General features: G+C 38.8%; 1 protein-coding gene across 1 annotated transcript in view; it reads right to left on the reverse strand.

Moving 5' to 3' along the window:
• Positions 1–6,725: 6,725 nt before the first annotated feature.
• The window catches only part of KCNK13 (potassium two pore domain channel subfamily K member 13), a gene marked incomplete at its 5' end in the record, with an annotated part of 49,873 nt that continues 33,634 nt past the window's right edge, over positions 6,726–22,964 (reverse strand). Inside the window, one exon of the mRNA XM_083862579.1 lies at positions 6,726–8,198. Within this exon, the coding sequence (XP_083718705.1) occupies positions 7,306–8,198 (893 nt within the window). The 3' untranslated portion in view covers positions 6,726–7,305. The remainder of the gene's footprint in view (positions 8,199–22,964) is intronic.

Below are 22,964 nucleotides of genomic sequence, written 5' to 3' on the forward strand. Positions count from 1 at the left end.
GGTAAAAGAGCGAAAGTGAATCAAGAAGTTAAAATCCTGGCAGATTAAAGGGATCTTTTATTTAGAGATGCTAAAATATCACAACACTTGTTGTTTACCCTTTGCATCTATGCTACAATCTGAGGAGGTGTAAGCTCTGTTTGACACCTTCTCAGCTGATGGGGTATTCAGAACTCTCTGTGCCTCACTTGCTTTTCCTCCTGACTTGCTTTGTGTGGTATATATACCCTGGTATATTTGGCTAACAGAAGAATTCGATGAACTGAGAAAAAAGATAATGGAAAGGAAAAAAAAGAGGGAGAAGGGTCCTGCAGGTGTGGACTGAGAGCAGAAAGCTGAGGGAAGGAACAAGCTGACACAAGCAGTCAGCACAGAACAGAATCTACCCCTGCCAAACTGCAGGAATTTTCATAGATAATATGTTATTTGTTAGGGTTTTTTCAGCTGAGGAAATGACTACTAAACAATTCTTAGAGATAATAATCTGGGTGCTTTCAGTTTTAAATTGTTCTTCTTTACAAGTAGATTATTATTTTGTAGACCAAAAAAGGGTTCCTGGGCAATGATTTATTGCAGAACACAGCACTGCATGAGTAGAATTAGCATTTGCACAGTTGGCAGTAAAAGCAAAGCAAAAGGCTAGTCGCATTTCCTTGGATTATTTTGTAAATTGAAATTACTTCTTGTACAAAATGCCAGATAAAGAATGTAGAGGCAAAGCCTCCACTGATTTCAGTAGAGCAGAATCCATTCCTGAGTGATAATCCAGCCAAATCTGATGTGTAGAACCAAAGTGCCACGGGCTGCTTGCCAAAAGAGTAATACTCCTGCCTGGGACAGACAGACTGACCTTTTCAGTCTCTGCCATCTCAAATAAGACTGCTGACAGTAATGATACCTAGGGATCACACTACCCATCTGCTATGTACGAGGCTGAGAAAAGCAGCTGTCTGGATGCTATTTACAAAGAAATGTCAACTTAACTTAGAGCTAAGTATTTACCCAAATGGAATAGTTAGAGGAAGGCCTGTCACTTTCTCTTGGTAGAGGTGTTGTTCATTACTTCATGCAAGAAGGGCACTGTCAATACACTGTGAACAGAGTGCTGAAGAAGCATCACCCAGCAAGTTACAGATATGTTCACTGAGATGGGCAGGATCTAGCTAGGTCTGCTTTGGAAAAGGATGGCAGGATGGCATCCAGAGGCATCTTCCATAGTAAATTATTCTGTGAACCTCCGAACTGGTGGTTCTGGACAGCATTCTCTCTGTCTAGTTCTGGCCCTGGGCACTAAGTGCAGACCACAGGACACCCAGAGGTTAATGGCCAGCAATTGCTGCTGCTGCAGCATTAAGGACTCTTCTGAACACTACTCAGTGTCTCCCTGACCATTGCAGAGATGGGAACAATGATGATTCCAGCCTTTTGAATGCTAAGAAACTTAAAACAGCACCCACTGCTCAGACCATCAGCTCATTGCCTCATTTAAACAAATGAACAAATACAACTTTAAAGTTCTTTAATTTGAGCTGTGACTACTCACCAATAAGACCAAACCTCTTTGGTGAGCTGGAGAAATTACCCTGAGGTAAACCTGAGTTAGGATAAAGAGGAGGATTTCTGCAGCTCCAAGCAATACATATAAAGGTTATGTAAGGCCATTTTCATTTTTCTTCATGAGTATCTTTTTCTTCTAAAGATATCAAAAAACAAGGTTAAGTTTTCTCAGATAAGACAAACAGAAAACATAGATGGTGTTCTATGGCTTTAAAGGGGGAATAGCTTTGAAAACCATTTTGAAAGATAACATTTGTGAAAACTAAGCCAATCTTGTCCTTTTGAGAGCTTCTGCATGTACCTAATAGGAAATCCATTTGAGTGCAGAGATTGCACCCTTGCTTGGAAAGAGTTGATTCTGCCTTTCATCAAACTTCCCCTTTACGGAAAGCTAGGCAACCTGTGGAAAATGATATTTCATTTAAAACATATCTCACCATTGCGCCTTTCAAAATCTTTGTGAATTTATATTTATACAATTATCACAAATAATTTCAAATAATGACAACTGAAGGCACATATTACAATGAAACTGTAGAAAAACAAAATATAACATAATGTTTGTATGTTGTTTTTAGACTTACTTATGGTCTTAAAAGTCTGCAGTGATGGGGGTTTTGTCTATAAACACAGACTATATCAAAAAGCTTCTGACTACTAGGACATGAAGTGTCATTCTTTGTGTTCACAGTTTCTCTTAAATCTAATAAAAAATAAGACTATGTTGGTCTGCTTTGATGAGCAATGGCTTTAATTTTCCTAGTGAAATGTGTGTGACCTTCTAAGCAATAAGCAGAGTATTGTGTAGATATTGTTGCCAATAGATGTTTGGAAAATAAGGAGTAGGGAAGGGATTGTATTCTTATTTCCTGGATTGAACAAAAAACTACTGTAAACATTCTCAAACAGACACATTTGTGTACTTGGCAGTATTTTCTGCCCAGGGGAAAGAAAACACTTGGTGATTCTCCACAGCTTGTACATGAAATTAGATAAAATAACTTTACTACTTCTTAAAGAATCTTAGAAAGTTCTGTGTTAGCCCAGTGTTAATAGCCTAAATTAAAAACCAGAAGATTCCAACTGTATTGCTTGGAAATGCTGACCCTTCTCTAAGGGTCTCTGAGCTTCTGTTCCCAGCGTGGGGACATCGAGGGGTCACACAAACAGTTCCACTTCCACAGCTCTTGGAGAGGAGTCATCCAAACAACTTAATACCCTCCACCTCCAGAGAAACTTTATTCAAATATAATGTTAATCAAGAAGCTCTTTTCCCAACCTGACCTCTTTCTCTTGATCAATTCTGTCAGACAAATGGAGCTGGTTCATTTTTTATGCCTATCCCAACTCTCTCTTTGTTCTTCAATTTGTAAATGTGTCAAATATAATTAAAACTGACAGAGGCCAAGATTAAATCAAACAAAATGTAAACATTGTTTCTGCTATTTTCTTGATGCAAAGCTTTCACCTTAAAATGCTTTTAGATAAATTAATTCAGCTGTCAGAGTGCTGCAGCACTGAAGATTTGCTCCAACTGTTCGAACTTTTCAAGGACACTGTCAGGTCATCTTACATTCAAAACCTAATAGCATGGCTGGGGTTCTGAAATTGCCTAAGGGAATCCAGGTACCTGACTTCTACTGAAAGTCGTTGTGTAGTGGGAAGTTAATTGACTTCCAGTAGGAATTAAATGCCTTTGAAGAGTCTATTCATGTCCTTGCAAAAAGAGGCCCATGTCCTTCATGGAGATAAATGAATGCAACTGCTTTCACACCTACCTACCAGCAAAGTGCCGGATGCAAACATTTTACAAAACCTATACTAGCAAGAAAACTCTAAGAGCTACCTCTACTTTTATTTGATTTTGACTTTTATTTTGGTAAGCACTAGATATTTCCTTTCAATGTAAAATAATTATACTGTTCAATAATGCTATTATTAAGTTGTGGCATAACTATAAGGTAAAATTTCAGTAGATTACTCCATTAAGGACTTTCAGTTTCAGCCTGACAGGCTGCAGCCTGCAGTTAACCCACTGATTTTAGTGGTACTCCTGACCTTTTATTTTAGTGGTACTCATGACCTTTTTAAGTGCAGATTTAGAATCTCAATGAATCCAAGGTTTTCCTCCAAGCATTTTTGCCTTAAAAAGCTCACTCCCATATCTCAATTGCCATCATGAAAATTCATGGCAGACGGTAGAGAAACTCAGTACTTTTGAAAACGAGTTTCTGTCTTGTTGACTGAGGTTTTAGTGTTAAGCAATATGGCATTAAAATTTACACAGCTTTGAAAATAGATCCCTGACTATCTCCTATAATTCCTCTTTGCAACTTTAAAAAGTAATGCAAGAAATATGATATTATCTGTATTTTTATTGTAATTTACTTTTCACACAGGATGGGCATTTGTCACTCCTGTGCTAAATTCTGCTCTTTCTTTGGTATGTGTACATTTGTATCTCAACTCGTTTTGCAAATTTGATATCTTGATACTACATTATGAACAGAGCTTTTGGGGATTTCTCTCTTCAATGCCTTTAGAAAAACAACTGTCGTAGTACCATGGGACTGTAGTCAGAAATTTCCCTCTCTGATCTTAAAAGTCTTATTTATCCACAGATCTTCTCTAAGAATTCTACAGTCTCCTTGGCAAAGTTACCTCATTCAGTGCTGAGTGCAGCTGCTGTAAGGGGAACTCAATGACAAAGTCAGAGGTCTCTTAGGGACAGGATGACATCATGGTACAAGGTGGCAGAGGGACAGAATATGCTGGTTCTTCATCTCTGGTAATTGGCATCTGAATAAAGATGATTATTGCAGCTATTACCTGGTTATCTTCAGTGGACATGAAATCCAACCACAAAACCAGTGGAGAGACCTCGGACCAGGCAGGCCTGGGTTATGAGGAAAGCAGTGCCTGAGTGAGCAGGTCAGGGCTGATCAATAAAAACAGAGCTAGTGTACACCAAAGATCCCTCAGAGCCTTGTCAAGTCTCTTTGATCAAGACTGTTTTTTAGTCCCTTGTTTTCATAACCACAGATGTTTTCAGACCTATTGAAAATAGCTGACAAAGATTCCTCTGTGGGGATGAGAAACCAAAGCTGGTAACCAGAAATAATGGAACAGAGAACACAACTGTCTCATGTCTTGAAACCATCTGACTACTCTCTTAAAGTTTGCTGAAGAAATGGGTTAAGTCCTATACTATTTCTGCTAGTTGGCAGAGGAATACATTGGTAACAATGACATCTTAGGGTTACAGGCAGTGAACAGAGGTGTTTCTGAATGATTTTGGAAAGAAGGCTTCAGAGCAGTACTCCTCTGGTTTTATAGCCAAGTATTTTTATTCAGTGAGATACAGACAAAGAAGGTCTTAGAGAAAAAAAAAAAAAAAAAAAAAAAAAAAAAAAAAAAAAAAAAAAAAAAAGGTGTAACATTGTAATGGATCCTGGGTATTATAATTGCATCTGAAATAACTCAGTGGCAATTTTTTGCTAATACATAACCCCCAACTCCTCGCCCTCCTGTCGCCCTGATTTTTCAGCCTTCTGATTGTTTTCATTTCTACTGGAGCTTTCTCATGCTTGTGACAAAAACAAAGACTGATATTTTGTAAACAACACATTCTTTCCAGGGGGAAGGACAAATTGATGGACAGTTGACCACTGGGGTCAGAGGGGTGTTCCTTTCATCCTCCAATCCTCGACCAAATCCCAAAAACTATATAAATTGAGATCCCCAAAATAAACTTCCCTTTTCCTTTTCATCTCACATCCTGATGGGTGAGTGTGGCTCTTTTCGTGTCCTCTTGCGACAAACCCCGCTTCCCCCCCACCCCAAACCAAATAAAACTGCTTTTCTCACAGAAGTTAGGGTTTGGAAGGTGATTCAGATTTTACATGGATGCAAATATGAAGGGATACTGTAAAGACTCTTCCATTGCCACACAGATGAGTTGACAGATATCAGAATTTGGACTGAGGACTTCAGCTTGAAGCTTTCCTTTTAACTAAGAACAGCAGGATTCGAGTTTAAATCAGGATTTTTACCCCTAATAATGTCAAAAGAGCCTGCAATTTTTTCACTAGTTAAGTGCATTCCTTGAATATCTGGGTTTAGCCTTTTATATGAAAGGATTCCAAGCTTTTCTTTTCAAATTGAAATATTGATAAAATGAGTATAAAAATGTTATTCTACAATATTAGAAACCTAAGTAAAAGAACTTTAGGCCAGAATGAAGAAAAAGGCCATGATACTAATTCCTAATACAAATGAAACTGAAGAGGCTATCTGCATTGTTCTAGATGAGAGAACAACATCATGATGTTGCAGTGTTCTGAAAGGCTACCCAGCTATGAGAAAACATTTAGTCCTGATGCCTACACTATTCTTTCCAGGGGACAGGTCCTTTGTGACCAATTCTGCTTATTTACACTCTCATATATTGTTTAGCTTTACTGTGCTGCATGTTTAAAGGAGAACCAGGAATTCAGCCCAATCTTCCTTAAATTCTTGCAAGATTTTATGTTAATTTAACCCCTTATTTCTCTAGCTACCTAATACAAAGGATGGCTTCACTGCCATTAAAGATCACTTCTTTTCTTGTTTTCATGATCATCTCACTGTTATTATTCTTCTCATTGAAATTTCCTTTCTAGTCATAATGAACACTCAGAGCATTTCATTGAGAAAAACAAGGAATTAAAATACTTTCTATTTCCCTAATCAAGACCCTGTCATTATTATCACTGAAAGACAGAGAAAGAGATGAAGAATGACAGAGTTACACAAAAGAGAAAAAGGACACTGCCAAAGTGATTCTGTGATCACAGTCATTTATAATAACACTCTGGATGCTGACATGGCAATCTAACTGCATACTAAAGCCTGTTGTGTAAACTCAGTTACTAGTTGCATTACACAATGCTGATGCTTCAGTCACAATTGAGGCAAATATGAACAGAAATTTGGAAAGTCTTTGATTCCTATTGTGGAATAATTCATACCACTCATCCGTATGTCAATTTTCAATTTAATTTGACATTTTTGAAACAGAAAGCCACAGTCATTCAATTCTAGAAGAAAAAGTATTCTTGGAAAAGAATTACGTTTTGCAAATGAAGAAAAGAAAACAAAAGTAGGATAAATTTTTATTCTATCACTTTTGACAATATCCTCTTATAGGAAAGACTAAATAAATTCTAAAGGCAAAATTCTCTCCCCATTCACATTACAATAGCTCCAGAATATACCTACCAACTTTTATACTATTCCATTAAATTAGATCTGCAATATCACAAAGGCTGATTCATCTTTTGGTCTCACATAAGTCACCTCCAGGAAACAGGCATGATGAGAGTAAGACAGAAAGCTCCAAACAATCTCTGAATTAATAATGTATTCAGTAGACATACTTGGTTTCTTCCCATCCCACAGATTTCTTATCCTGAAATCTGCGTGTCACATAATGGAGAAGAACAGGACATGGAAATTTTATCTGAAGGCTAAATTAAAATCTGCCTGCAGTAACCTGCTTGAGGAGCAGGTTGATGGAGAAGGAAGGCTGGGAGTGGTACAATGCAAAACCAGTAAGTGACAGCCCCCATAAAAGTCAAGAGGTCTTCCATCAGGAGATATGCTCTTCACATCATCCCACCCTCTGGTGGTGCTCTCCTCTTAGCTATTTCACATGTCAATACCTGTTGAAATGGTTCACACTCTTTCACTGTAATTACTGTTACTATTTTACCTATCCACACTTGTCTCTGCCAGTCTGTTATTCATAATTGCTAGGGCTCCAACCCCACCAGAGAATCCATTTTGCTTTGAATTAGAACTCATTTGCCTTGGATACCCATTAGCAGTTTCTGACAGCTGTTTCTGCATGATGGCCAGTGAGACTTTATTGGAGGCCAGGAAGTCTTTCATGGAGATCATCTCTCCTGACAGACGGCGTCCGTCGGTGTCACTCTCATTGACGACGTCGGTCTCGATGGAGATGTTTCTCCGGCTGCGCACATTTCCTGGCATTACCACGTTCCTCCGTGAACGAAATAATCTTCTTTGGCATCTGTGGCAGCACTTGCAGGCCAACTTCTTTAATATCCAGTTTATGGACTGCTTGATGACAATAGATATCACATTAAATAAGGAATAGATGCAGCACACCCCCATGAGTATGAAGACAAAGTTGCCAAAGCGGTAAAGGCCTTGGCTCTCATACCTGATGTTCTGGCTACTGACCAGATCACCAAAGCCAATGGTGCTGAAGGCCACAAAGCAGAAGTAAAGTGAGTCAAAGTAACTCCACCCTTCAATTGGTGTGTACATTGCAGAGGCACAGCAGGAAATGATGAGGGATGCTACACATAAAATCAGCATAACATAGTACACAGAGGGCTTCCAGCCTGCCAGGCTGTCCACCTCAGAGGTCCCTGAGCCCCGCCGGCCATTGTGAGGGAGAACCCCTTTCCTCCTCAGCTGTCTTTCGTGGCAGGACTTCATGATGTAAGCTATGACAGTGATCAAACGCTCCAGGAACAGGTTAAAGAACAAAATGGTCCCTGCACATCCTATAAGGCCATAAAATATCAGAAAAATTTTGCCTCCAACGGTGGCTGGGGTGGTCATACCAAATCCTGGAAGACAAAAAAGAACAGTTTAAAAAAATAAACCTGTAGGTACCATGTTAGGACTTTTCGTCACATGCAAGACCAATGAACTGGTAGCAAATCCTTGTGGTACAGCTCAGCTTTGAGAAAAAAATACATTCTCCCCAGATGCTACCCACTTGTGCTTGTCTGTATCTGAGCTGTAAGGGGAAGGAATGCATGCCAGCATTTCCTCCAGAATTAGAATGAAACAAAAAGCAGAACAAAACACATGGACAGGAAAAGCGAGTTTAGAGGAGGTCTGAATTTTGGTCTGGTTGCTAGGTTCACTCTTGCTCTCTTTGTGCTTTGGATGACTTCCAGGCTTTGGGGTTATCACAGCTGGTTTCTTCTGTCTGATGCTTTTCTGCATCATGGTGTTGTCCCAGGGGTGGCTCTTGCCTTCCAGAGACCCATCTGCACCAAATCTTTGGAACACACAGTGAAATTTCTCTGAGGCTCATTTGACTCCTGGTGTTAGTGCAGGTGGCACATCACCCAGCACTCAGCACCCACTGCAGCCTGGCTGTGGAAGCCCAGACTGGAAGCACACACCAGATAGCCCCTGACAGGATCAGCCCCTCAATGAGTGTCCCTGTAGGAGTTAAAGATCCCCTGCATCTGACTCGGCTGTCTGTCACTCATTATCAACCCCTTTTTAAATCAGCATTGCTGAAGGTTTTCTACTTCTCTGTGTCCCACTCCACAGCTCAAGTCTGCATGTGGATCTCATCAACAGTGTCCTCTGGTCTGATTCCCTGTCATGGGATTTCTCAGGCCAGAGGTGCTTCAATCTACTCTCAAATATTTCCCATCCTAAAGCCTGAAAATAGTAATTCTGTTTTGGTTAAAGCTGTTGATAAAACAATCTTGCTTTAATAAGGTTATTACTAAAGAAAAAAACAGATGTCCAGAACATCATCTAGCAAATTGGTGTAACATTAATGACAAATCTTTGCTGATGTTTTATCAGGATTATTAAAGGACTAAATAACTGACCAAGCAAAAACATTTTTGTTGACAGGACAGAAAAATCAGAGGAGACACAGGGTTTCTTTCTTTCACTTTATAACTATGAGATACCAATTATGAAATAAAGACATTAGGCTCTGAGAAATAAAGGAAAATATAGTCAGTATGATACACTTGTACTTCAAAGACATGAGCAATGTGAAAAGACCATATTTCCAACAGTGCCAAACTGCAACCCTCTTCCCTTCACTGGCAACCTGCTGCCAGCACAGATTCCTCTCTAACACTGGTCCTGCCTCACATACGAATTGTCAGCCCCCACCCTCACCCCTGCAGCTCGAGCTAAAAACAGCTCCAAGCGTGGGCTCTCCAGGGTCACTGCACTTTTGCCTGCATCCACAATCAAACATCAAGTGGTCCTACAGGAGGCTCCAGCCTCCTCATTAAATTTATGTGCTAGAGAGAGCTGGACTGCAGCTCTGTGGTGTGGAAAACATGACAAGTGACAAACCACAGACAAAATGTTCTTCACTACAAGAACTTTTTCTTGTTGCCTTTGACACACAAATATTTCCTCTTTCTTTCCACCCTCCCTTTCTGTTCCATGACTTGATCCCTCTATAATTTTAGTTTTAATGCTTATTTTCAGTGCAGGCTGGCTTATATGCAAGTCATGACCTCCACCCTGTGGACAGACACAAAAAGAAATCAGTAAACAAGAGGAATCTCTGCAGCTGGTGAGATCTGCCCACAGAAGCTGTGGGGAGGGAAGTGAAAGGTTGCCATGTCCCTGCCCCACCCTGTTCCTTGAAGAAGGGAAGCAGCTGTAGGCTAGGCAGAGATGGAAAGGTGGGGAGCCCCTGGCACAGGGTGAACAGCACTTAAAGACTGGCAGGCATCTCCTACAGCATAAAGCACATGCCCTGGAAAGAGAAATGCAGCTAAGGCTCACGCTCCCAGGGCAGTTTTATCAGCCTTTGGGCTGATTCCTACAGGTCTCTCTCAGGATCCTGCTGCTGGCATCATGGCCAGAGCTTGAACCGTTTAGGTTGTTTCTTTAGCTGACTGGATTTTGTTGCTAGGTTTGTTCTGTGACCCACTAGCAAAGGGTTTACAAAGGCACTCAATAGGCATTCCAGGGAATCATGGTGGCCTATGAATAAATGACTTAGTGAGCAATTAGAGCACCAATGAGACCCATAGAGCACAACAGCAAAAGAGCAAGAAGTTACATTGCAGATTGGGAAGCAAATACAGAATAAAATGATGGAATCATACAAAAGAGGAAATAAAAGCAGTGGATGACACTTGGACACTATTCAAAAATATAAAATTGCTTCTTGTGATGAAGAAAAATATAAAAAAAGGACACAACTGCAGGGAAAAAATACCAGTGATTCTATGGAATGAGAGAATGCTGATTAAGTTTAGTGAATTTTATTTCACAAGTTGTGTGACATTTCTTGAAAGCGTTGTTTCAAGTAGCAATTGAGATTATAGTTAATCAAGAGGAAATCAGATCATTCTGGCTTGGGAAAATATAATGTTTTTAAGGTATTAAAAAGTGTTTCCATCAATTTGTTAGACATGTCTGCAGATTTGGCATAGGATTATGACCACTGATAGAAATGCATGACAAATCTAACTTTACCAGCCCAGCAATGAAGGCAGCATTCTTAGTAAAACTTTCAGGATCCTATTTTGAAATCAGTATAATGCTGATTTAGTTGCCTGTGTCCCATGACCCATTGACTTCTATAAATTAGTGTGATCTTTCTTAATAGTCAGCTGAGCTGAGCAAGTACATTCCTTATACTTCAGTTTTCCTTCAAATATTGTGGTTTGTTTTTTTCACTTATTGCTTAAGCAGGAATTCTGGGGTCTTTTTGGTGAATATTGATATTAATTCCAAATTCCTCTGTAACAGATCTACTTTTTTAGAAATTGGAAGAAATTCAAACTCCAAGTAGAGTCAGCAAAATTTTTCTAAACACTGCATATCTCCTATGGGAAACAAATTTTTGGATTTTGTTTTGGCAGCAAAATTTCTATTATGAAGTCTGGTACTGCAAAGCACTCTAAAATTCACTGATGTGTTCAGGTTATATTTTGTGGATATTTCAAAAGTATATACACTTATATAAAAAAAACAAGTAAAAAGGGAAATCACATTGACAATATAATATAATCATGCTCCATTATTTCTTGAAGCAAGTACTGGGTATAAACGGAGAAAAGCAAGCGTCTGTAATTCTTATCAACAGCCAGTTTGATAAGAAGGACTAAGGTCCAACAGGAAGTTCTCCTAAAGCAGAATCCTCTGTCAGCAAACAGTGAACAACATCAAGCAAATATTAATCTCAATCTAAGAGTAAAAAGATTATATTGAAATCTAACAAGACGAAAGAGGCATCAACTGCCTACTCCAGGCCAATATTAGGTAATTTCATCTTTTCTGCTGCAAACTGCTCCAGTGCTACCAACTGCTGTGTTTCTCGTGGGTCATTACCCACACTCATCTCCCTCTGCTTAGTGACACATAGTTTGGTATTTTGTGTTTTAATTCTGGATGTCCTGACGTTCACAGGTTACATTAATTAAAACTTCAGTTTTCATTTCCTGGTGCACCTGGTGCCATGAAAAAGTATGAGAAATAGTTCATCAGTCCTAATCCCCTCACGAATGAAGCCTGAGGTGCCCCTTACAGTGTGTGTGTGTAGGGAGACTGAGACAGACATAGATTTCACAGTTAATTTTAGATCATGCAATTGGGTCTTTCTATTGTTCTGAAAAATACCTCTCTTTTCTGAGAGGTCTCATTTCCTTTCTGAATGTGTCCAGTTCACTCCTCCTGCCCTTCCCACAAAGAGGAAATAGGTAGAAAGCAGATGCAACACTGTAGCAAGGATGAGTCATTGTGTTGTTAGAAATATAAATATCAACACAAAACAGCGTTCCAGTTTAGCCTACAATGAGAGCTCTTTGTGATGTTGTGTCTGTATTCCTAATGTATTTTATATTTATTTCTTTTTTTCTGTCAGTTTGGTTTAGACACTCACTGGGGAAATGATGAATTTTCAGTGAAATAGACAATGGATAATAACTGAGGTTCATGATAGGTGTGAACCAAACTAAACATGACAAAGACTTTCAACTGCAGTGAAAAAAAAAAATCGAGAAAATAGTAATCAGTAAAGAGAAACACAGGAAGTCTTAGATACCTGCCAAGATGCTGACCCTCCTTTTTTTCAGACACATTCTGTACTGAACTATCTACATAAGGATGTTTTGTGCTTCTAAAAGAGACAGAAAAAACAACTCTTAACAAAAGCTGTACTTCAAAGACTTTGTTGAGAAAATGTCCTATACCTCACACTGTTCCAACGGTGTGCAGACACCAATATTTTTTCAAAATTCACTTCTGCCATGATAACCTCCTCTGGTGCTCTCTGAGCATGATAGGGACTCCTAACAAAACTACTGCTGGAGTAATTCTCACCTGTAGAGACTCTTGTAGGAACAACTAAAGGGCTCTCAAATCTTGTCATATTGCTGCCCTCATGACACTGCTATGTCAGCAAGCTTGTAAAAGTGTCCTTCCAGAAAGGAAAGAGGACATTAAGTCCTTTTTTCCAGAAAGAGAAGAAAAAGACTCATTTCTGTGAAGACTTCCACTGTATGAGAGGACACATAGATGGAAGCAGGCATGGTGCTGCCACAGCTACCTGATGGCAACAAACCTGCACTTAGGTCCAATTTCTGACATGAAAAAATATCTTTAGTGTCGTTGATTTTGCTAAGTCTATGCAGAAAAGCACACACATACACACACACACACACACACACACACGCATGTAGACACCTCTGATTTCCCATCAGTGGAAGATCAGCATCTGAATTGTGTGGCTGGCTGGCGAGATTTACATCCATGCATTTCAACATCATCATTCATAATTTCAACATCTTGATCTTGTCCCTTATGAGGAAGGGAGAATGAGCTAGCCATGAAACTTTCCTTTAATGCAACAATTACTTGACAAAAGAATATTTTATCAGGACAGTCTGGGGTGTGGTATCATTTACTTAATTGCCAATGCTGTTTTCTTGTGCAGATGGCTAAGTGGTAGGGCAAGGCTCAGCCTGCCCAGTGAGGCAGGGATACATGGCTATAACAGCATTCCTTTGTGCTCTATGCTTTTCTGTTTCTGGATTTGTCTGCCTAAGCAACCTCTGCACCTCCTGCCCAGCATATCCAGCACTCCAGAGCTGTAAAACCTGGAAATGTCTCCGGGGCTATTTGAGCTGAGTCATAATTGCAGATGATGAGTGCTCAGCTGCTTGGTGACCTGAGACCTCCCCTGAATGCTGCTGCTGCTTCTTCCATCTGTGCTAGTGTGCACCTGCTATGGCATACACAGGCAGGATGAGAGGGATGTAACCTTCTGCAGACCTCCTGGCAGGGTTCAGACTATTCCAAAAGGAAAAACACTGATACTGGAACTAATGGAGTAGGATGTCTTGATGAAACAACACATATATGGGATCTTCTTCCTTCTCAAACTTGTATGGAGACTCACCACACCTGACAGACAGCACTCTTGACACTGTTTCAATGAGGCTGAAGGGCTGGTTGGAGATAATGATTTGAGGACTGCATGGATGCTGTGCCACCACTGGGACAGAAGACTTGTGTAAGAGGTTGGGTGTAAGATTTCTTGCCCTCTGAGAAAAGGCTTCAGTAAACCACTGTGACACAGATGTAGGTTAGAGTCACACCAAGTGTGTGAATGGGACTTCAAGATTAGAAATAGCAAAACCTTGGACTTTCACTTATTTATTCTGGTGTTGATGTGTGAAGAAATGTCTCTATTTAACGCAGCAAAGTTCAGCTCACAGAGAGTCGGTGTTAAACCCTGTCTGGAGAGCTGGATGCCTGTTACTGCCCTTCCCTAATTTCACATATGGAAAGGCATGCTCTGCCTTGAACAGAAACCTACCTTAAGAAAAGTATAAGGAATGCTAAAGGGACAACTTTAAAAAAATCAGTTTTAATAGACATCTTGAGGGGTCTCTTGACACCTCTGTTATCATGTCTGCATAGTCCTTCAAGAATACATGACTGTAATTTTCATTACTGCAAGATTAAATTATTGCATAAGATAATTTATGAAAACCTTGCCATTCTGTTTTATATAATTAAGGTTATATTTTATTTAAAGTTCACACCAGGTCTCCTATAAGAGTTGGACACAGCCTTATTATAGCTTCTGTGTCATCATAAATTCAATGTATAAATGTTTTATACCTACCTTCAGGTTTCTGTTTATAATTTTTTTGCAGTTTTTGATGCTGGAGGTGCTAGGCTTAGTTCCTTTTCATTACCCCTAGAGAGATTTGTACCGCTGTACAACTTTTGTGTTACTATAGGGATAGAACAAAGTTCAGTTTTGAAATACCTTATTACTATTTTCAAACTTCATAACTTGTTGAAAACTCATTTAAAGGCTTTTATTTAGCCTTAAAGCATATAAAGATTTATCCAATTAACTAATATACATTGAATATTGAATACAATTTTTGTATTTAATATTCAACCACTTTTTTTTTTTTTTAGTATGTTGTATAAAAAGGCACTTGTGCCTCCATGTGCTTGGCTCCAAGACAACCTGAAATCCTGTGCTCAAATGTTCTTAACAGCTTCTGCCTTCTGTGGACAAGATTCGTGTGTGTGTGTGTATATATATATATATATATATACACAAAACTGAAAAATATACAAAACTACATCTGAGTCAGATACATATACATATATAGAAATCTTATTTTTTGTTGAATATAAACATTTCTGTTGAGCAGTCTACCTTACTAAAAAATAGCAATAGCTTCAAACCATAATCATCTTGGCAGAATAATTGTTTATCTGAATTGTGAATCTAATTAACACTGTTTCAAGAGTTTGTCTGCAGTCATTCAGTCTGTGTAAACATAATAACCCTAACCATCATAGAATAGGAACATTATACTGTGCACTCATTAAGCTATACATTCATCTACTCTAAAATATGCCTTTTTAAATCACACAAAGCTGCCTGTATTTCAAGGATTTTCAAAGATTAGTTTAAATTTGCTTATTGTTACTTTATTGCTGACACATACAGCTTTTCTGTGGAATAAAGCTTTAGCATGTCTTCTCGTTTAGGGGTAAAATTATGGGAACTAAGGCAGGCTTTTTGGCCCCCTCAGGGTGGTGCCTGCTTGAATCCTCTTGGTAAGCTTGAGGACATACTCTTAGGGGGATCTCAGTGGAGGGGATTTTGTAAAATTAAACCTCTTCCCTGGCTCTATATACCAACAATTTTAAGCAACAATGTCACTTGTGATTAAACTAAAGCAAAAATATCTCAGCTGTAAGTATTAAAATCAAAAAAGTAAAGTAAAAACAAATATCTGCAGTATTACAGACTGTAAGGAAGCTGGACACAGATATGAACTTACTTTTGGTAAGCTGAAGAAACAGTGTATGTGCAGGTGTGTTTGTGTGTGATTACATTTTTCTAACCATTTTCAAGCCTTATCTGGATGTCAGAGAGGAAGTTTGGTAGCCATTGCTACCAGGACCACCATGTGCCAAGGGCCTCAGCATCGCTACTTCCCAGGAAACAAAAACCTCACCCAAAAAATTAGGTTGGCCTGATGCTTGGATACATCAAACTAAAGGACAGATCAAAAGACCATGGCATAAAAGACAGTACAAATACTGCTTTAGTTTCTTGGAGATTGATAAAAAGCCCCAAAAAGCTAAGATTAAAGGAAAAAAATCACAGTACGCAAGGAGGTGCTGCAGGGATTACAAATATGAAGCAAAGCCCATAAAGTCACACCATATAGAAAAGGCTATCAGTATTGTGTGTAACAAGGATTTTGAAATATTCCATATAAAAGCAGAAGCACATATTATTATTGTAATTAAAATGAAAAAACCTGGCAGATCATGACAGACAACATTATCAGAGATTTCAGTGAATATTCATGACTGGACAACTGGTGATGGAGAAATGACAAATCAGAGTGGTTGAGATGTGATGATAAACTTCAACTTTGGTTTTAGTAAATCTGAATTTCTTATCTGTTAATCTGTCTCTCAAAAGCCAGGAGTTATGAAGGGGCCAAAGGCTATTTCCCTTTTTCTATATTTTGAAAACGAACATTTATTCTAGGGTGGGGATGCTGATGGATGGACACCTGGGGAAAAAAATCTGAGTTTGTCAAGCAATCATAGAATTACAGAATAGAATGCGTTGGAAGGGGCCTTCTAAGATCATCTCATCCAATCCCCCCCCTGTCATGGGCAGGGACACCTTCTGCTAGACCAGACTGCTCAATCTGATCTGAATAATGCTGGGCTTCTCCAAAGACTATATCACTTACCAAAAAAAAAAGCATTTTTGGCACCAGGTGCAAAAATGTCAAGACAAACCTAAGATACCATAACGATGGAAAACAAATCAGAGATGTGACAACAGTAGAAAGCACAGTGAATTTTGGCTCAGTGAAAAGAGTAAGTCATGGCTGAAACCTTATGCTGGCTTCTCTCCACACAACAGCAAGGTGTGTGTGTACCTTTGTTTTTGAAATGTCTGACTTTTTCAAAATGTAAAAGGAGTTGCAAAGTCCCTGGCTCATGGATGCCCTATATCTAATATGTATGTCCCTTCCTGTGAGGCCAGAGATGCTCTTTTAGTGGCAGCTCTAGTGGCAAATATCTTTAAGAGAAGCATAAATTCAGTGATCAAGTATACTCACATGATTTTAACAGGTCCAAACATTTATGTAAAACAGGATCCATTTGTAAGATATGACAGGGAGATTCAACACTCTGCTACTCCAAATCCTGCACAGTAACTTTGGCTTGCTGTCAAAGTGTTGTGCCATTGCAAATGTAAAAACACCCACAACACAATGCCTATTTCAAGGGCTGAATCTCTTCTCACCTATCTGGGTGATGATCAGTCCTGCTCTCTGTGCATCAGGCATATTCAAAGTCTCAGCATTTGTGTTACCCACGCAAACAGTTAAACAAGGACAAGACAGGCATGCAGAGGCGGGGAGAATTGAATGAGATTATAGCAAGATGTTAAGGAGTACTTTGAAGCTACAGAGCTAGGCATTTTCTGATATAACTGAACAAATGATGTACTACGGGCATCCCAAAATCAGATAGTGGCTAAGGTTGGAAGGGACCTCTGGAGATTGGCCAGTCCAGTCCCCTTGCTCAGCAGGGCCTCCCTGGCATGGTAGATGCCCAGTCGGATGGGAATTCATCTAGAAGATAACAGAGATCTGTGGCTTTCCAGTTGGATATTTATAGATTTGTGGAAATAAAAAATCATACTTTAATGATGTCTGGAAACGGAAATGTTCATATATGCAAAGATAAAACTGCAAGGAATCCTTTCAGAGGTAAAATTATGAAATTGTTTCTGAAACACTTTTGATTAAAAGTTAAATGGCCCATAATAGCTTTTGACATCTTTATTTAAAGACCTTTATTTAAATTATTTATTTATTTCAATAAATATTTTTTACTTTCTCTCTGCTTTATGACAGTTTCCTATGCAAGTGAGTTAACTTAATTAATAGCTTTTTTTGGTGAGCCATTCTAGAGGAGCTCTCCTCTCTGCCCAGAGGTATCTGCAGCTACTATTTCCAACAAAATATTAGAGAGCCTCCAGGGAAAGTGAGCTCTTCTCTGATGACAATCCCTGAATGGAAAGGATAAGGCTGAAAAATATAAGAGTAAAAACTTTGTGGGTGAAATGCTTGGCTGAACTTTGAAAAGGTTACATACACTCTGGAGTGCAACATAGCGTGCTGCTCATTTTCTTGAAGCTTGAAGCTGTGTCCTGGCCTTCATGCTAAGGAACAGGGACTTCAGAAAGGCCCGTCTTTTCAAACATTAGTGTTTAAAGAAGGAAACACATTTTAAAATGTACAAAGAGAAATTTATCACAAGAATTATCCTAGAGATTTCAGATTATTTTGGAAGAGAGCTTTTCCCAGTCTTTGGGAAGCTGTTAAACCTGGAAGCAGGAAGGTTCCGTGGTTGGCAGCTTATGTACAACACTCAGCTTTGTAAATACCCTTTTCATGGATGTGGCATGGTTTACTTGATACTGTTAATGCTGATCAGTTAAATAACTAAATTTAACTTGTTTTTCACACTCTCCTTATGAAAATAGTGAAGCTGAGAAAGTTTTTACTAAATATATTTATTCAAAAACATAGCAGTATTGCCTCTTTAATTCATTGAGTATTCTTCCAAAGGAGGAAAAAAATGCCCAATTTACTCCAAATACAATCAACTTGTAAATTTTAAAACTTGTGAAAAAATGACAAAGTCCTGGCTCTTTCTAGAAGTTTTGAAGATGCCACCTATACTTGTAATATGTTTAAAGGCTTCCAACCTCATAGCTCACAGTACTTCTTCCCTAGCTGAACACCCATTTTGCTTTGGAAAAGAAGCACATAATTAAATAATAGGATTTCTTAGGACTCTAAGTGTCCAGTGGCTAACTCTGTGAAAAGAAATCTGAAAGTTTTGAGGCCATTTACCAAGTCTTTTCTGCACTAAAAGGACTCTGTGCCATCTTTAGTCTCTCTATAATGTCTTCCTGGAAGCTAAGTCCAAAACAGTTTGCCATACATGAAAAGGCAATAGTGCTTTGATACAGCATATAATGTACATGCTGAAAAATAGGTACAAAACCCTGTGCCACAAAGGATTCTCTTCTAAAATAAAAAGCCTGTTAGTGAAGTACTTGAAGAGATGGAGTCCATCAGACTTGTGAAAGAAAGGTTTTTGAACTACACAGAAAAATCACCCAGCCAGGAGCTGAAGAAATTAATGCTTTCAAAGTTACAGCAACTTCTCTAACAAGTAGAAAAATAAGTCACATTCTCCAAAAGAGTTTTAAATGAAGAGGAAAAGATTATGCTTTTATGTGGAGTTTTCAAAAAACTCTCAACACATATGATGAAAAATGATGTAGACAGAGAAAAAGTAATCCTGTTTCAGCAGCATAGGAGACTACAGCTGCCAAACTCTCACAAGGGCAAAATAGGAAAAAACCCTAAAAATAAAACCACACCAGACTGTTGTCAGGTGTATAATATGACTTAAGTGTAAATTAATATTAGAATGTTGAATGACCAAATTAACTGGTCCAGTATAAAAGTATTTTGTGAAATAACAAAGGGACCAAAAAATTAGCTAGTAATTATTCCAAAGTACTTGGCTTCATCAAGGCTATTAGAACTCCTCAGATGCTGATACTTTAATGAAAATTATAGTTGACCTGGTCATGCCATATTTTGCTGTGTGCTGTGTTGCTGCCTTCCGAGATCTTTAGGAACACATGAAAATCTGTATCACTGGATTTGACAAAACTCACCATTGTTCTTTCCTTTCCAGCCTCCTATAAAATGAAAATTGGCTAAAGTACTTTTTGCTCTGTGTATTTATAATAATATGTATATATATGTACATATATATATATATATATATGTTTATATATATTTAAAGATGTGATTTTAAAGCTTGACTTTGAATAAAATTTTGCTTTTAAAGTGTCACACTGAATGTTTTGTAAAAAATGGTTAAAGAAAAACTAGCAAAAAAATAAAACCAGTCACCCGCTATTTTGTAGTCCCAAGAGTGATGTTTTGCTTACAAGCATGACAATAACATTCTTTACCAGATGTGTGTCTGGGCTTGCTAAAACGTGTTTTTATATAATCTTGACATGTTTATGGCTTTATGATTTATCTTTTTCAAAATGCATTGCTAATACTTCTCCTAACAGAAGAACTGGAATGACAAGCTTTAGGTAATTCAAATGACCACTTCAGGGGTGGGTCTGTGCAAATTTCATGAAGTTCAACAAGGCCCGTTGCAACGTCCTGCACACAGGTCAGGGGGATCCCAAGCACAAATACAGCCTGGGCAGAGAATGGATCGAGATTAATCCTGCAGAGAAAGACCTGGTGGTGTTTGTGGATGAAAAGCTCAGCATGACTCAGCGATGTGTGCTTGCAGTCCAGAAAGGCAACCAGATCCCAGGCTGCATCAAAAACAGTGTAACCAGCAGGTTGAGGGAGGTGCTTTTGCCTCTCTGCTCTTGTGAGACCCTACCTGGAGTGCTGTCTCCAGCTCTGTGGTCCCCACAAAAGAAAGACATGGACCTGATGGAATGAGCCCAGAGGAGAGCCATTAAGTTGATCACAGGGCTGGAGCACATCTTCTGTGAAGACAGGATGAGAGAGTTCGGGGGGGGTTCAGGCTGGAGAAGAGAAGGTTCTGGGGAGACCTTAGAGCACATCTCAGTACCTAAAGGGGGCTTACAAGAAAGTTGGAGAGGGACTTTTCAAAAGAGAATAAAGGGGTAACACATGGAGGAAAGGCCTCAAACTGAAGGACAGCAGGTTTATATTAGATATTAGGAAGAAATGCTTTACTATAAGGGTGGTGAGACACTGGACAGGTTGCCCAGAGAAGTTGTGGACTCCCCATTCCTGGAAGTGTTCAGGGCCAGGCTGGATGGGCCTTTGAGCAACCTGGTCTAGTGAAAAGTGTCCCTGCCCATGGCAAGGGGATAGGAACTGGGTGATCTCTAAGATAATTTTCAACACAAACCATTCAGTGATTCTATGAAATGATAAATCCTTCTGGTTAAGAAATAAAGAATGCAATGCTGTCCATGATTAAAAAGCATTTTAGAGTATCTAGTGCAAAATCAAACATAAAATCCACCCTTGTTTGAACATTTAATGACTATTATGGTAGAGCATGCACAGTTCAGGGAAAGAAGAATGAAGATGTTTTGATGAGTGAATAGCAAATTAAACCCCATCCATCTCCGTGAACATGCACTGACAGATGAGAGGATATTAGGACACCCTGCCACCCCAAAAAAGTTTTCTCATGTAAGATCTGTTATTGCCCATATAACACTGATGATAAGGTGTCACCAGACAGAAGATCTGAATGTACTTGATATAATATATACTTAATATAATTTTTGGCTAGCAATGGCAGCTGTTTCATGTGTATGTTATAGCCAATTCATGTTCTCTTCCTTCTATCCTCTAATCTGCAATTTTCAATATTAAGACCTTTTCAACATCCATTTCAAGAGTCATCCACAAGACTCACAACTGACAACATAATGTTTAAAGCTGAAGATGACTTAGCAGACCTTCTACTGAAGACATAACTTACAAAACCCTGACACATGGATTCAAGAAGTACCTCAGAAACTGGTCCAGCTGCTTGACCATTACCACATATCCCACAAAGTATTTGGCAGTGTAGAAGGCCTAGCAATACCTTCACCTCCTTCCCAAATCCTGGTATAGGTGCAGCCTGTAGATTATCCTATTTGGTTAGATCTTCACTGAGCAGGTGATCTTATTGAAAGTCATATTAATTTCCATTTCCAAGTCTAGTAAACCTGTCTCGAAAAAGACCTGCTGTTGGACAAAGGGTCCATGAGCAGAGAAGATACCTTCTAACATCCATATCCAATGACTGTGGATGCTGAGGGCGTGCAAGGGGAATACACTGATGGCTTTTACCAGGCTTGCATCCCCAGATGGCATCACCTCCTGCTGCTGTTGGAATGGCTAGAGGACTAAGGGGCCATTGATCTGGCTTTGCTGGGAAATTTTTTAGTTTTTATAGGAACCCTGCTTCCCTGCTTGCTCTGTTAGGATTTGCCTGTTATTCCAGCTGGGCTGCACATTCTGTCCTTCCTCCCTCTCATCTTCTCCTTTCATATTTCTATTGTATTCCTTAGCAAAAATTCAAGCTCAGAAAATCTTTTTTACCTTGTTTCATTACCTAATAAAGCATGTATATTAGAAAATAGCTACTATGAAGCTTCTTAGAAACATCTCATTAATCATCTTCCAGCATTTTATAGAGATTAAGCATGACATACTTACTAACACAAGAAAAACCACAGACATGAGGGAGGCTGGGCTAACTGACATCATGCACATGGTTGAATTTTGGGTATCTCATCCCAAACAAGTTTTGATGTGAGAACCAAACTGTTCTCATAAAATTATTAAGGGGTATTAGCAAACCAGATTTACTTTACTGTGTGTCAATTTAAGTTTGAGAACAAGATTCTGTGGCTAAAAATATATAGTTTGAATGGCAAATTACTGTATTTTCTCCATACATTATTTGGGTACATATTTCTCTTCAATGCAAAATAATAATGATTTACATGTATTTCAGTTTTTATTCACAATTCGATTATGAAAACACACAGTGCTCTGTAGATTACCTCCTACATGTCTTGCCACAGCTGAGGCCTTGGAGCTTGTGAGGAAGAGAATGTGCAGTTCTTCCACTCTTGTCTTTCTACAAAACATTCACAATTTCAGTTTAAGATTTTGCCATTTTTACCTTGGAACCATTGTGTCCGAGGAGATCTCTGATGATTCAGGTAAAGATATCATTTGCTTTCCAGCCCATTCAGCACATGGAATTATTTTTTTCAGGAATGTTACTCACCTCAGGTTTACTGAAAACATTATTGCTTATGGCATTTTACTTTTGGTACATTAGAAAATGCAACTTTAAAAAAACCCAGATTTCCACCTTTTATATATCACCATAAAGGAGACTGTACAGTTATGCTTCTTTTAGTACAATTTAATATTTCTTTATCTGTTCTATTCAGTTGGTAAATTCAGAGGTTTTATTATGGAATC

Source organism: Zosterops lateralis (assembly GCF_965231275.1).
Source record: "Zosterops lateralis genome assembly, chromosome: 6".
In the NCBI taxonomy this organism is placed as follows: Eukaryota; Metazoa; Chordata; class Aves; order Passeriformes; family Zosteropidae; genus Zosterops; species Zosterops lateralis.